Source organism: Heteronotia binoei, chromosome 16 (assembly GCF_032191835.1).
Source record: "Heteronotia binoei isolate CCM8104 ecotype False Entrance Well chromosome 16, APGP_CSIRO_Hbin_v1, whole genome shotgun sequence".
Lineage (NCBI taxonomy): Eukaryota > Metazoa > Chordata > Lepidosauria > Squamata > Gekkonidae > Heteronotia > Heteronotia binoei.
The window spans coordinates 33405580-33419957 of record NC_083238.1 but is presented as its reverse complement, the minus strand read 5'-3'; the positions used below and the strand labels follow the sequence as shown (position 1 = coordinate 33419957).

At 45.9% G+C, this 14378-nt stretch overlaps 1 protein-coding gene across 1 annotated transcript in view; it reads right to left on the bottom strand.

Annotated features, from left to right (window-relative positions):
• Window positions 1-14378, bottom strand: part of KIF17 (kinesin family member 17) — a 34223-nt gene that overhangs the window by 5794 nt on the left and 14051 nt on the right. The window contains exons 5-11 of the mRNA XM_060257078.1: window positions 13956-14145; window positions 12391-12843; window positions 11256-11365; window positions 7738-7879; window positions 5919-5995; window positions 3714-3802; window positions 2191-2422 (exon numbers count right to left, since the gene is read on the bottom strand). Of these exons, the coding sequence (XP_060113061.1) occupies window positions 2191-2422; window positions 3714-3802; window positions 5919-5995; window positions 7738-7879; window positions 11256-11365; window positions 12391-12843; window positions 13956-14145 (1293 nt within the window). The remainder of the gene's footprint in view (window positions 1-2190; window positions 2423-3713; window positions 3803-5918; window positions 5996-7737; window positions 7880-11255; window positions 11366-12390; window positions 12844-13955; window positions 14146-14378) is intronic.

Below are 14378 nucleotides of genomic sequence, written 5' to 3'. Positions count from 1 at the left end.
CAACAGGCAGCTGAATATGCAAATGATTGAAAACCATTGTGTTTGAGAAGATGCACTACTGCAGACATTTCATATCAATGATTTCCACATGCTAGTTATCATTTGACGCTCGAGTTTTGAAGTGATGAACAAAGGGCTCATTTTGTAGCAGGAGCTCCTTTGCATATTAGGCCACAAAACCCTGATGTAGCCAATCCTCCTAGAGCTTACAGGGCTCTTCTTACAGGGCTTACTGTAAGATCCAGGAAGACTGGCTACATCAGGGGTGTGTGGCCTAATATGCAAAGGAGCTCCTGCTACAAAATGAGCCCTGGATGAACACCCGTAGGAAAGCTGGACCTCCTGTTATGTGGAATTCTAGTTTCTCAGTGAATAGCGCAGTGCCCCCACTCCTCACCGTCTGTGGTTCTGTCTATCCACATCAGCCCCCAGTCATTACAATATCCATAGCAATTTCCTCAGTATAGTCTTTTCACAGCTAAGGGAGGAAAAAAATTAATCCGTATTCTCACAATCCATTAAAAGTGCCGCCAAAGTCTCTATACTGCCCAGTGATGTCACAGCCCAGAATGTGAATTAGGTTATTAGATGTTAGATCTGAGACCAGCGAGAGTTTCAGGATATAAGCTTTCAGGAATCAAAGCACCCTTCGTCAGACACAGCAAAGTGGAGAACTGAGTCCTTTTACAAGGTGGGGGTGGGGTGTTTTAAAGAATGCATGTGAAGTATGCAAAGTGGTTTCTTGCTCCATAAGTGCTGGCAGTTACATGACTGGGAACGTATTACAGAAGCAGGCAAACCCATGCAGGTAGAAGAGGGAAGCATCCCCATGGCCATGCTGAGCCCTGATCATGAGCCAGTTTTCAGCAGCAACCTTGCTACTTACCCAAATGTTCAAATCGATTCTGAGGCAGAGGCCTGGATGGGTGCATGAGGATTGGCCAGTGTTAACTCCATCCCCTGAATCTTCTCACTTAAGAGTTGGCAGGTTGGTAGAGATCACCCTCGCACTAGGATGTGTGAGTGCTTTGTTTGCTCAGAGAAGTCTTCAGACTTTTGTAATCCAGATATCACATTTAACCACAGTCTGCGACATCTGCCCCCTTTTTTTTATTATTATATGCTCTATGGCAAGAGCAGCTGGTCAAACAGTCCTCCTCATATTCTACAGACACAACTGCTAAAGGTCCTGTGTCGTCATCTGAATTTGGTCTCTCCTCTCCTCCTCATGGAAAAATAAAACTAAGCACAAAAAGGAAAGCTAAGAAAACAAAGTGCCACCAGTGCAGCCCACACCAGACTGAGACACAACTAAATGGAGGGTTTAGAACTGAGCTTTACACATTGCAGGAAGTGCAGTCTATTCCTTTCTCAGCTGCTCCACGTTCATGTAAAGGAAGGGCTCACCAATCTTTTCTTTAATGAGAATCTTTTCTGAGTAATGAAAAATAACCTGAGCTACTTACCCCACTTCCCAGCCGGTTACCAAGGTTTGTTCGGTTGTAAACACAGAACAGAGACTAGGAAAAGTCATGAAACTATCAGCTAAGCAGCACAGAGAAAAAAAATCCTATGAAATAAAAGGTTTTTAAAAAGCCTTTTAAAAAAAAGTAAAGGTAGTCCTCTGTGCAAGCACCAGTCATTTCCGACTGAGGTGACATCGCATCATGATGTTTTCACAGCAGACTTTTTACGGGGTGGTTTGCCATTGCCTTCCCCAGTCATCTACAGTTTCCCCCCAGCAAGCTGGGTACTCATTTTACCAACCTCGGAAGGATGGAAGGCTGAGTCAACCTTGAGCTGGCTACCTGAACCCAGTTCCGCCACGATCGAACTCAGGTTGTGAGCAGAGAGCTCGGACTGCAGTAATGCAGCTTTACCACTCTGCGCCACAGGGCTGCTAAAAAAAGAAAAGAAAAGCCTAGAGTAGATATTTTCTTTTCCTGTGTCTTCTGGAAAATGCACAAGAGACTCTACAGCAGCCAGAGAGCTACCAGCAGCTCAAGAGCCATCTTTTCTGAGACCCATGTTTCAAAGGGACAAATGGCACATAAGACATCTGTGACTTACAATTACATGCAACTGATGGGATGGAGGTGTATTTTGTACTCAGGTAACCTGCTGCAGGGGAAGGTGCTCCTGCCATGCACTGCACAAAGCAGGAGTGTTTGAAAGGGGGGAGAGACTCACCTTCTCCTTCATCTTTTCTAGCAGTTTGTTTTTCACTCGCACTTCTTCCTGGATGGAGTCGTAGACACTGAGCAGGACCCAGTCGCTGCTGTCCTCATCCGATCCCTGCAGAGCTTCCAAGAGCTGCTGCTTCCGCTCGTCCGCCAGTCTTTTCCGCCGCTGACGCTTTTCCTTCAGATCTTTGTTCTTAGCTTGCTCTCCTCCGACCACTTGTTGCTCCAGCAGCTGCAGCCTAAGGAGGGCCCGATACAGACCTCAGCTCTAGGACTGGTTTGCAAACTTTCTGCATTGAGGGCCATTCCGGAAGAGATGGGGAGGGGGAGTTCTTCGGAGAGCCCAGTGTTTGAATTTTTTACGACTGATGCCAGAAATCACAGTATTTATTCATTCATTTATTTATTCATCTAGATCAGGGGTTGCCAAACTGTGGCTCGGGAGCCACATGTAGCTCTTTCACATCTATTGTGTGGCTCTCAAAGCCCAACCACCCTGTCAGCCTGCTTGGAGAAGGTATTTGTCTCTGTAAATCACTTTTCCAAGCCAAGCCAGCTGGCAGCATAGAGAATGCATTTAAAATTGCTTTCTTTCCACCTCCCCCTCCTCCCCCCATCTATTTGCTTTCTTTCCACTATTCTTACCCACCCTTCCTTCCTGTCTTGTGGCTCTCAAACATCTGACGTTTATTTTGTGTGGCTCTTACGTTAAGCAAGTTTGCCCACCCCTGATCTAGATATTCATACCCCATCATGGGAACCTGAAACAGTTTACAAGGCCATTCTCCTCTCCTCCATCCTGTAAGGCAGGTTCGACTGAGAGAGACAGTGTGTGGCCCAAGATCACCCAGCAAGCTTGCATGGCAGTGTGGGGATTCACACCTGGGTCAGACAGATCATAGCCTGACATTCTAACCATTACACCACACTGGGTCTCAGAGTGCAATGGAAGGGGCAGGGTTAAGTCTTCCCCTCTGGGACATTTTTTTGTATTCTGAAACAGGTCCCAGGAGCTGTTATTTGCCCCACTGAGACAAAAATACACAGGTACCTGCACTAGTATTCATGTTTCCTTAACGGCAAACAGCACCTTCTAGGACCTATTTTAGGTTAGTAAAAGGGAAGATTTAAATATCCCCTGTGCTGCAGTCCTGATCCAAATATGCGACCTGTTAAAAACTGTGGGAGCTCAGAACACAGAAATCCCAGTGTCTTCTCAGGTTTGGCCCCATTCTACATGAACTCTTCTTCTGAAGAGGCTAAAACGCCTGTGATTGATCTTCCTGAGAAGCCTTGTCCTCCCTTGGGACTTCAAGTCATAATTTCCACATTTATCCAATTGTCCCTACCATCCCTTCTTTGTCAAAAGTAACAAATTCAAATGCAGTGGGCTAGTTAGCCACTTGTCAACAATTCACAAACTTTGATGTTCCTGCACTGAACAGGGGGATGGAATAATAAATGGCCTAAAAGTCGTCTTCTAGCTCTGGGACTCACTCCAGGTATCTGGACATCATCTTCAACACTGACCTGGCAAGTACTTGCTGTTGGTCCACAGTTGCAGGTATTTCTTCAGGCATGTCAGTCCCAGGAACAGGAGGCTCTGCAGAGCTGATTTCCTGGATGCAAGAGAAAATTGGAGGCTGCCATTTTGAATATACAAGAATCGGAAAGAGGGCAGCCTGGTTTGCGAAGATCTCCCCAAATTGTAAAACACTGAGGGTATTTTAAGTAAAGGAAAAAGGACTGGTATACCCAGTAGACCTATGTCCATGATTAAAGACAGATATAGAGCATGATGTGCCCAGCAGGCAGATGTTTTCACAGCTGCTGCCCAGGGGTGGAATTCCAGCAAGAGCTCCTTTGCATATTAGGCCACACACCCCTTATGTAGCCAATCCTCCAAGAGCTAACAAAAAAGAGGCTTGTAAGCTCTTGGAGGATTGGCTACATCAGGGGTGTGTGGTCTAATATGCAAAGGAGCTCCTGCTAGAATTCCATCCCTGCTGCTGCCATATTTCAGTCCCGACCAACCAGCTTTTCTGAAAGTTATGTGAGAGGAAAGGGGGAGAAAATTATCTGTAGCTGCCGTGCAACCTCTGAGCATGCTTTCCCTGAAGTTCCTGAACAACTGGAGTGCTTCCATCACAAACCAGCAAAACAGCTGTGCTGTATAATGTGGTCATGCAGATACACAGCTGCTGATTTCACAAAGCTCTCAAAAATTCTGTATAAAATTATTTGTCTTCAAAGATGTGGAAGCACTCTTACTCCCTACTATTTATGCATGACTCCCCGCCCCCACCTAATAAAGCCACCAAATACATACTCCCCCCTCCCCACCAAATAAACCCTGTTCAAACCCAGTATTATTTCTGATGACAATGTTTGGTGTAGTGGTTAATTGCGCGGACCCTTATCTGGGAGAACCGAGTTTGATTCTCTACTCCTCCACTTTCAGCTGCTGGAATGGCCTTGGATTAGGCATAGCTCTTGCAGAGCTGTCCTTGAAAGGGCAGCTTCTAGGAGAGCCCTCTCAGAACCTACCCACCCCACAGGAAGTGTTTCCTCTAAGCTGAGATAGTGTGAGCTAGCTCACAGTTTTTTAGCCTCTGGCTCACACATTTTTTGTCTTGGCTCAGGAAAAATGGACCCAGAGCAAAGTAATTTATGCAGTAGCTCACAATTTTATTGCCAGTAGCTCACAAAGTAGAATTTTTTCTCATAAGACTCCACAGCCTAGAGGGAACACTGCTCACAGGGTGTCTGTTGTGGGGGGAGAAGATATAGGAGATTGTAAACCGCTCTGAGTCTCTGGTTCTGAGAGAAGGGCGGGGTATAAATCTGCAGTCTTCTTCCTGTCAGATACAGACCAAGTCAACTGTAATAAACCATTTGGGATTTAAAGCAGTATCACAGTCTGGTTTTCAGATATGCTGCAACCTGAAGACCAACTATCAATTTCAAATAAACAAGAGTTGATTTTAATATCCTGCTTTTCTCTACCTTAAGAATTTTGAAGTGGCTTACAATTACCTTTCTCCCCTAACAACAGGCACCTTGGGAGGTAGGTGGGGCTGAGAGAGTTCTGAGAGAACTTTGACTGGCCCAAGGTGACCCAGTTGGCTGCATGTGGAGGAGGAGAGGGGAATCAAACCCGGTTCTCCAGATTAGAGTCTGCCACTCTTAACCACTACATTACACTGCTCCTGCAAGGAATACTACAAGGTAGGTAGGGAGAGCAGAGCCTCCTCTCCCCACATCATGATTCCCAAGACAAATCGGGCCCCTGACGTCCTTTAAAAACCCGTGTCCTATAGTTGTTGTATGGGTGTGGGGAAAGCGTTAAAAACATCTAACATGTCATTTTGCCCCAAATAGGGGCCTTAAAAACACATGGAACTATTTCCAGCCCTTGGAGTTTCCTATGCCTTCCATTAATTCAGATTGCTTTCATAACCCATTTTATTTTTGATGGTGAATTCCAGCAGGCAGAAGCAGGTGCAGCAGCACAAGCAAACAAAGTAGCACTAAAGCTTCACTTGATTGGTATCCCATGAGGGACTCATGATTCTGCATGACTCTAAATGGCATGTATCATGTATTGATCACAACAGCCTGATAAGGAGGCACAGTTCCCACCCATTCTGTGTCACTTTGCAGCTTTCAAAAAGGGTTCGTATGTAATGCAAATATATATTTCATCTTTGGAAAGAAATGCATCCTCTGGGATACCTTGACTGGCACTTCTGTTTCTGAAGCAGGGCCTCGTGGAATGTGCTCAGGAAACGCTTCAACTGGCTGTGTGATTCCTAGAGAAAAGGAAGGGGGAAAGTGAGGAAACAGGAAGTTTTAAGCCAGGATCTCTGTAAGGCTATAGATAGACAATTGTCTTCACCAAAGATGGAAATGATTTGAGCATGCTCCCCTTGGTGTCAATATCAGTGTTTTCTTTTGTTCCACGTTCACCCTTGGTCAGTCTGTTTACGAACTCAAGGTGGATAGGACCTTTAAAAACATGCATCTTCCATACACGTGGATTGCAAACACACTTAGCCAGTGATCCTTCCAAAAAGATCACATCAAACCAGGAAAGATCAGAACAAAAGCAAGAGAAAACCTGGAAAGTGAATTATTAGGAACAACATGGTATGAATGCCCCACTGCACCAAAAAAACTTTACTCTAATGTGGATGCAAAATCATAACAAAACCATGGTGTTTGCAAAAAAAGAAGTCTTTTTTACCCAAGATCAGAAAATACCAAGACTAGCCATGCACTGGGGATCAGCTACTGAGCTGGGTATCGAGAACCAGCTTCAATCCTCTGCTTAGCCCCAACTTTTTGCTTGCAGTCTGATCCTTTTGACTGTTTAAGACATGTTTGATTGTATTCAGTGGGATTTTTATTCACTCTATTGGGTCCCCTTACACAGTGGGACTGTGAACTCTGCCCTAAGAAACTCAGTTCACAGGCACACAGAAGTGCAAGGGTTATGCCCCACATTTAACACAGCAGAACAAAGTGCACTGGATGCTGCAGATTTGTAGCCTGCAGTCCATGTTGCACAATTCTAATGTCGACATACGTACAAAGAATCCATCCCTGGTATGTATCAGAGCTGGGTATAGACGCTGCTTAAAAAAAAGTTTTTTAAAAAGCTGCAGCAAAATAACCCACATCCCACCCAATGGTCCCTCTAAGCTGCACAGTCTTGTGAGCAAAAATTCTACATTGTGAGCTACTGGCATTAAAGTTGTGAGCTGCTGCATAAATTAGTGTGCTCTGGGGTCATCCTTCCTGAGCTAAGACGAAAACATGTGAGCTGGAGGCTAAAAATCCGTGAGCTGGCTCACGCTAACTCAGTTTAGAGGTAACACTGATCTCACCCCCCTCCCTCGATTACTCAGGTCTGTGACTGGTATAAATTGTACAAATCAAGCTGCTTCTCTTAAGCCTGGAGAGGGGCAAGGGGCCAGCAGCTCTTCTAGCCTGCAATTTCTCAAGGTTCAAGAACCTCAGGGAGTAGAATGCTCTACTCAGAACAGCACTTCAGAAATTTTTCTGTGCTTCTGGGGGATGCTGACATATGCCTACATGTAAACACCCAGCGCAATTTATACTGAGTGCAGAAGCCCAAATGCTTTTGAGCTGTGGTGCTGGAGAAGAATCTTGAGAGTCCCTTGGACTGCAAGAAGATCCAGTCAGTCAGTCCTAAGGGAAATCAACCCAGACTGTTCCCTGGAAGGTCAGATGCTGAAGCTGAAGCTCAAATACTTCGGCCACCAAATGAGAAGGGAGCACTCCCTGGAGAAGACCCTGATGCTGGGAAAGACAGAAGGCAAAAGAAGAAGGGGATGGCAAAAAATGAGGTGGCTGGACAGCATTACTGATGTAACTAACATGAATTTGAACAGACTTCGGAGGATGGTAGAAGACAGGAAGGCCTGGCATAACTTTGTCCATGGGGTCGCAAAGAGTCGGACCCGACTGTGTGACTGAACAACCCAAAAAAAACACCCAGATGATAATGTTTGTATTGCTTCACCCCTACCTGATTCCTTCCTCTCTTCCCAAGTGGTCAATTGGCTATCACAAGCAATCCTCAAAGCACTGATGTCCTCCTCAAGTTGGAAACGAGATTTCTGCTCAGCTTCATAATCAGCTTTCAGGCTGGCCAGTTTCTTCTCATATTCCTGGAAAAGCCCAAGGAAATCGGCTGAAGGGACTTGGAGTAGGCACATTCCCAAGCATACCATAGTTGCATGCTGTGTATCTTGATATGCTTTAGCAGCACAGATTTTGTACACAAGACAAATACTTAAGGGTGGGGTTTTTTAGTAGCTCTAACCTCAGGTGAAACGGAAAAAGGTGGAACCACTTTCAGTGAAAAAGGTATAAGCAAGTGGGCATCCAAACACAGGTATTGCCACACAAGCAATGCAGACCAAAGACAGAACAGCAATGTGCATAATTCTTTTAATGGGCCAGAACAGCTTGAGATGCACACTTTAGGAAAAACTTTCATCTCCATTTCAGAGTGGTTTAGCTGGAAGAAAGCTGCACAGATTTCAGCAGAGCTTCTTTCCTTCTGACAAAGGGAGGTTTGTCTTTCAAAAGCCTATACCCTGGAAATCTTGCTGGTTTCTAAGACACTAACTGGACTTGAACCTTGCTCTTCTATTACAGACCAGCACGGCTACCCACCTGAAACTGTGTTATATGCAGATGCCTTGAGAGCCAGTTTGGTGTAATGGTTGAGTGTGCGAACTTTTCTTTGGGAGAACCGGGTTTGATTCCCCACTCCTCCACTTGCACCTGCTGGAATGGCCTTGGGTCAGTCATAGCTATCTCAGAGATGTCCTCGAAAGGGCAGCTTCTGTGAGAGCCCTCTCAGCCCCACCTACCTCACAGGGTGTCTGTTGTGTGTGGGGGGAGGTAAAGGAGATTGTGACCACTCTGAGACTCTGAGATTCAGAGTATAGGGCGGGATATAAATCCAATATCATCATCTTCTTCTAGCGCTTGTTTTTTTGTTTGCTTGAAAAGCCATTTCTGCAGAAAGTAATTAGGCACAAGTATCACGGGGGGAGGAAATTTATTCTTGCCTACTGGTTTTCTCTTTTTCAAATGTTCCTGCAAGAGGCTTTGAGAAAAAGTTAAAAAGGACTGTTGTTAGGCTATGGTAACCAAGTCATAGGGTTTGATCTGAACTGTAAGTGTTCCAGCCTCCTTCTCAAGACACTGTTTACAGGTCTGCTCTGTGTCCTGTCAGACATGTGCTAGGAGTTGGGCTGAAACTTAATCTCCAGGCATGGGAGGGGCCCAACATGGATTGGAACTATAATACTCAGGGAAGGAAGGCTTAAGCCTTTGCCCCCAGAGAGCCAGTTTGGTGTAATGGTTAAGTGCGTGGACTCTTATCTGGGAGAACCGGGTTTGATTCCCCACTCCTCCACTTGCACCTGCTGGAATAGCCTTGGGTCAGCCATAGCTCTGGCAGAGGTTGCCCTTGAAAGGGAAGATGCTGTGAGAGCCCTCTCCAGCCCCACCCACCTCACAGGTGTCTCTTGTGGGGGGGAGAAGATATAGGAGATTGTAAGTCGCTCTGAGTCTCTGATTCAGAGTGAAGGGTGGGGTATAAATCTGCAATTCTTCTTCTGGTGCTGTTTTCTTGACTCAAAATGGCCTCAGGGAGCTGCTGTTTGCCCACTGGGGATATCTACATGTACTGATAAAACTTCAGATTGGCTACACATTTTTCCCCTAGTAAGGAAAACAGCAACTGCACGAGGCTGCTTCATCTCAGGAAAATGATGAGGCGGGGAGACGTAAGCAGCCTCTCCTCGTGCTGCAGCCCCGATCCAAATCAGGCTTCCGTATACCTGAGAATTAAAGTTCAGTATGGAACTCCAAGTGCATGTCAGCTTGACAGGAACCAAGGTGCACCTGTTAATATTGTCACATGTAGACAGGCCCTAAGCTAAAAAAGGGTAAAATCTCAACGAGGGAATGCAGGAGGAAGGGGCAAGCTATTCTTCACAGAGCTGTTCCTACCCACTTTCCCACTGCAAATTTTACACCATCTGTTGGAGGGACTACCACGGTGGGAGCCTGCACGGCCTGGGCTGCGCAACCTGCACTGGCTGCCGGTTGTCTACCGTGTTCGCTATAAGGTGCTGGTTATTACCTTTAAAGCCCTATATGGCCGAGGACCTGCCTACCTAAAGGACCGCCTCTCCCCATATGTACCCCGGAGAGCACTGAGGTCTGGTTCCCAGAATTTATTAACAATCCCTGGGCCAAAAGAAGTTAGGCTGAAGGCCACTAGGGAGCAGGCCTTCTCGGTGATAGCCCCTCGCTGGTGGAATGACCTTCCAGAGATGGTGTGAGCCCTGCGGGACCTGAACCAATTCCGCAGGGCTTGCAAAACATTTCTTTTTCAGTTGGCATTTGAGACATCTTGTGGTATTTGAGACAGAACCTGATAACGAACGAACAGATATTTAGCCATCTCATATACATCAGGACTATATTATTTTAGCACCTATTTTATATGTTTTATGTATTTTAAATAACTTATTTGTAATTAATGTTTAAATTGCTATGTTTTATGTGAATCATGGGACTCCCATGCCTGTTATATTGTTTATTGTTTAATGTGAATCATGGGACCCCATGTCTGTTAGCCGCCCTGAGCCCGCCTGGCGGGGAGGGCGGGATATAAAAATAAAATATTATTATTATTATTATTATTATTATTATTATTATTATTATTATTATTATTATTATTATTATTATTATTATTATTTTTCCTGCACGTTCTGCTAAACATCCTCTCTGTTTCTGTGGGAGAGACAAACATCAATACGGTGTTGGGAAGTGCCATCGTCACAACAACCTACTTATAGTGACCTTGTAAGATTATCAAGGCAAGAGACAAACAGAGATCTGCCTCTGCATAGCAACCCTGGAATTCCATGGTGGTCTCCCATCCACGTACTAACCAGAGTTGATGCTGCTTCACTTCCGAGATGAGATAAAGCTAGCCCTGGCCATCCAAGTCAGGGCAGACACCAAAGCAGAATCATAGAGCTGAAAGGGACCTCCAGGGCCATCTAGTTCAACTCCCCGCACAATGCAGGAAACTCACAAAAACCTCCCCCCCACACATACATACCCAGTGACCCCTGCTCCATCCCTAGAAGATGGTAAAAACCTTCTGGATCCCCTGCCAAACTGGGAAGTAGGTATAATACATATATATTGAAAAGTTATCCCACACTGAAAATCTAACAGGCTAGATTTTTTTCTAAAGCATGTACATAGTATGTATATCCATAAGAGAAGATGGGAAGACACTTCATATATATATATAATAAGATGTGCTACAAACAGGATGTGCTATGAATCTCAGTGAGTCATCTGCCCTGTGCTTCAGGCCCAAGGCACACAGAAGAGACTCGCTGTTCAACTATCCAACTGTTCAGCTATCTGTAATTATTTGACAGATGAGACTGTGCCAGGAAAATTGTAAAGGACTCCTGGTAGCAGAGGTCTGGTACAACTTACTTCTCGGATTAGCTCCTTCTCTTTCTCAATATCTGTCTGGAATTCAGGAGGGACTTCTGGTTTCTCCTCAGGTTCAGCAGCTTCAGAAGATAACAGGTGAGGCAACTCCACTGAAGAAAGAGAGAGAAGCCACAGCTTAAAACAGTGGTTCCCAACCTTTTCAGTACTACAGCAACCCACTAATCCAAATCTATTTAGTATTACACATGAAAGGCTAGTCCAAGGTTTTCTGATGTCCTAGGCAAACAACGACCTTGGCACCATCTAATTCAGCATTCCATTTTTGACAGTGGCTAGCTTGATGTTTCTGAGAAACCAACAAACGTTACACAAGGGCCGCAGCTGTTTCCACTAGGAACCCTAGAGCAAGTGCCATTCTGACATACATGGTCTTTGCATATGGAGGGTTACATCCCAACCTTTGATCACCCTCTTGCCCTCTGTTCTCTTGTTCTCCTTCTAATCCCCACTAAGATTTTAAGAAACTCACTCAAGTAACCCTCAGGATGTGTTTTACTCGATCAACGCGTTATAGGCAGTGAAGAAAAAATATTAACTAATGTGTACCATGGAAAATACTGTTTCCAGGATCAGATATTAGTTTACAAAATATAAAACAGAACAATAGAAAGGGCAGAGGTGGCCATTAAGCAGGCCACTCACCCCCATCAAATAAAGAAATTAACCAAGAAGCAAAGAGAACATGAAGATCTGTTTCTGAGCAGAATCACTGCAAACATGCCCTGTTTCTGGCTGTACAGGATGCTGACTTTGCTTTCCTTCAGCCTCTCCTCTGGGTAAAATCTCCTTGCTTATCTCCTGCTGGCTGATCTTAACTTGGCACTGACCTTAACCATGGTTAATGCTAATCAGATTCACTGTTAGCTAGGCCTCTGACACGTTTCAAACCCTGCTTACTAACTGTGGTTAACTGAGAATCTTAAGGTCCAACCAGAAAAACAATAAGCACGCCTCCCGCTCTATCTATAAAATGTGGTCCGCAGGCTCAATTTGCCTCAGGGCTGTGCAGGAAAGAGAGTAGCATCTTTTTAAAACTTCAGTCTCTGCTAAGGGGCTAGCCACATGGTACATTCCACCTCTTCCCGCAGTAAACAGCCCCCTGAAGGGATCCTACCATGCAAATGACATGTGTTGCTCTGCTGAGCCAAAATGGCTTTCAGTTTCCTGATCTCCTCCTGGTATTCCCGCAGCAGAGCATCCTTAGGATCCTCGTTGATGCGGGGCTTGTTCTGGATGTTCTTGGCGCGGTGGGCGTAGCGCAAGGTGCTGAGGGTTTCGTCGTAATTGTTGTCTGCGGGAGACAGGCACGCCACCATCAGGGTCTTGGTGTTGCCACCCAGAGAGTCCTGCAGCACTCGGGTCAGTTTGGAGTCCCGGTAAGGGATGTGGGTACACCGGGCATCTGCCAGGGCCGAGATGACGTTGCTGAGAGCAGAGAGAGACAAGTTGATTTTGGTGGCCTCTTTGAGGCGTTCTCCGACAGCTCCAGTTTTGGACTGCCTCTCACTTCCAGCCAAGTCCACCAAGTTGAGCTTGGCGGCCCGCAGGTGATCTTGTCCTCTCTCATCTGCAAGAGAAGAGTCTGTGTTGAACTGTGTCCTTGAAAGAGGAGGAAGCTCCTGAATCCATCTGGCACAGATAATGTGGCACCCAGGGGAGCCGTGACTTTTGCCAGTGCATTTCTTGGCATCTGCTTACTTTGGGAAAATAAAATCCATAAGGGAAGGGGGGAAGCTTGGGGACAGGGCTGTTCTTAAGGAAAAATGGAACTGCACAGCAATATGGTGTAATTTCAGCACACACAGCTATAACTCACTTGTGTCTTTTTCCTTTTGGGTGCACATGATGATGATGATATTGGATTTATATCCCGCCCTCCACTCCGAATCTCAGAGCAGCTCACAATCTCCTTTACCTTCCTCCCCAACAACAGACACCCCATGAAGTGGGTGGGGCTGAGAGAGCTCTCACAGAAGCTTTTCTTTCAAGGACAACTCTGTGAGAGCTATGGCTGACCCAAGGCCATTCCAGCAGCTGCTGGAATCAAACCTGGTTCTCCTACATAAGAATCCACACACTTAACCACTACACCAAACTGGCTTTCTTGCATAGAGTCACATTAGATGAGATTTAGAAGCCTAGAGGAAGGAAACCTTCAGAACTGGAGATAGGAGACCGCACAAAAACTGCAGAGTGTTATATTCACTAATGTAAAATGAGTAATCCACAACTTGAATTTCTGAAGGGCACAAATGTTGTTTTAGAACTCCGAACTCCCTCTCCACACCCACCCTACCCTAAACTTCATATTTCACAGATTTTGAAAGGGCTCACATTGGGGGAGAGGGGAGGATTTAGACTGGGGAGACAGCGTGGGAAGAAAAAGGGAAACATAACTTTTGACAGCGCTGTTGCTCTGATCATCTCCCCATCCCACCCCTGCACAGCTGTCCGAAAAGGGGGGGGGGGGACTGGATGTCTGATCACAGATCACCACTGTCCTGTCTGTTTCAGAGCCAAGCACTATTGGGCTGTTATTAATGCCTGAGATCTGCAACATCTGGCCTCGCAGACCCAATTTCCTTTACCTGTGATACACTGGAGTTTGCTTTGTGCTTAACACCCCCTACCCCCACACAGGCCCCGTCTGGCTCAGCTGAGCCACATCCCAGCACCTACCTACAGTGTAGATCTCCATGGTGATGCTGAAGATGGAGTGGGAGCGGGAAGAGTCCTTGTTCATCAGAGTATAGCCCACAGCACGGTTTTTCAAGCCAGTTTCCATGATGCGTTCACATTGGATCATGTTGTGCACTGTATGCAGAGACAGGCCCTTCACGTAGACTCCTTTCTCCGGGTGCTCTTTCAGCTACAAGGAAGAAGAAGATGATATTGGACTTCTACCCCACCCTTCACTCTGAATCTCAGACTGGCTTACAGTCTCCTTTACCTTCCTCCCCCACAACAGACACCCTGTAAGGTAGGTGAGGCTGAGAGAGCTCTCACAGAACCTGCCCTTTCAACTCTGCGAGAACTATGGCTGACCCAAGGCCATTCCAGCAGCTGCAAGTGGAGGAGTGGGGAATCAAACCTGGTTCTCCC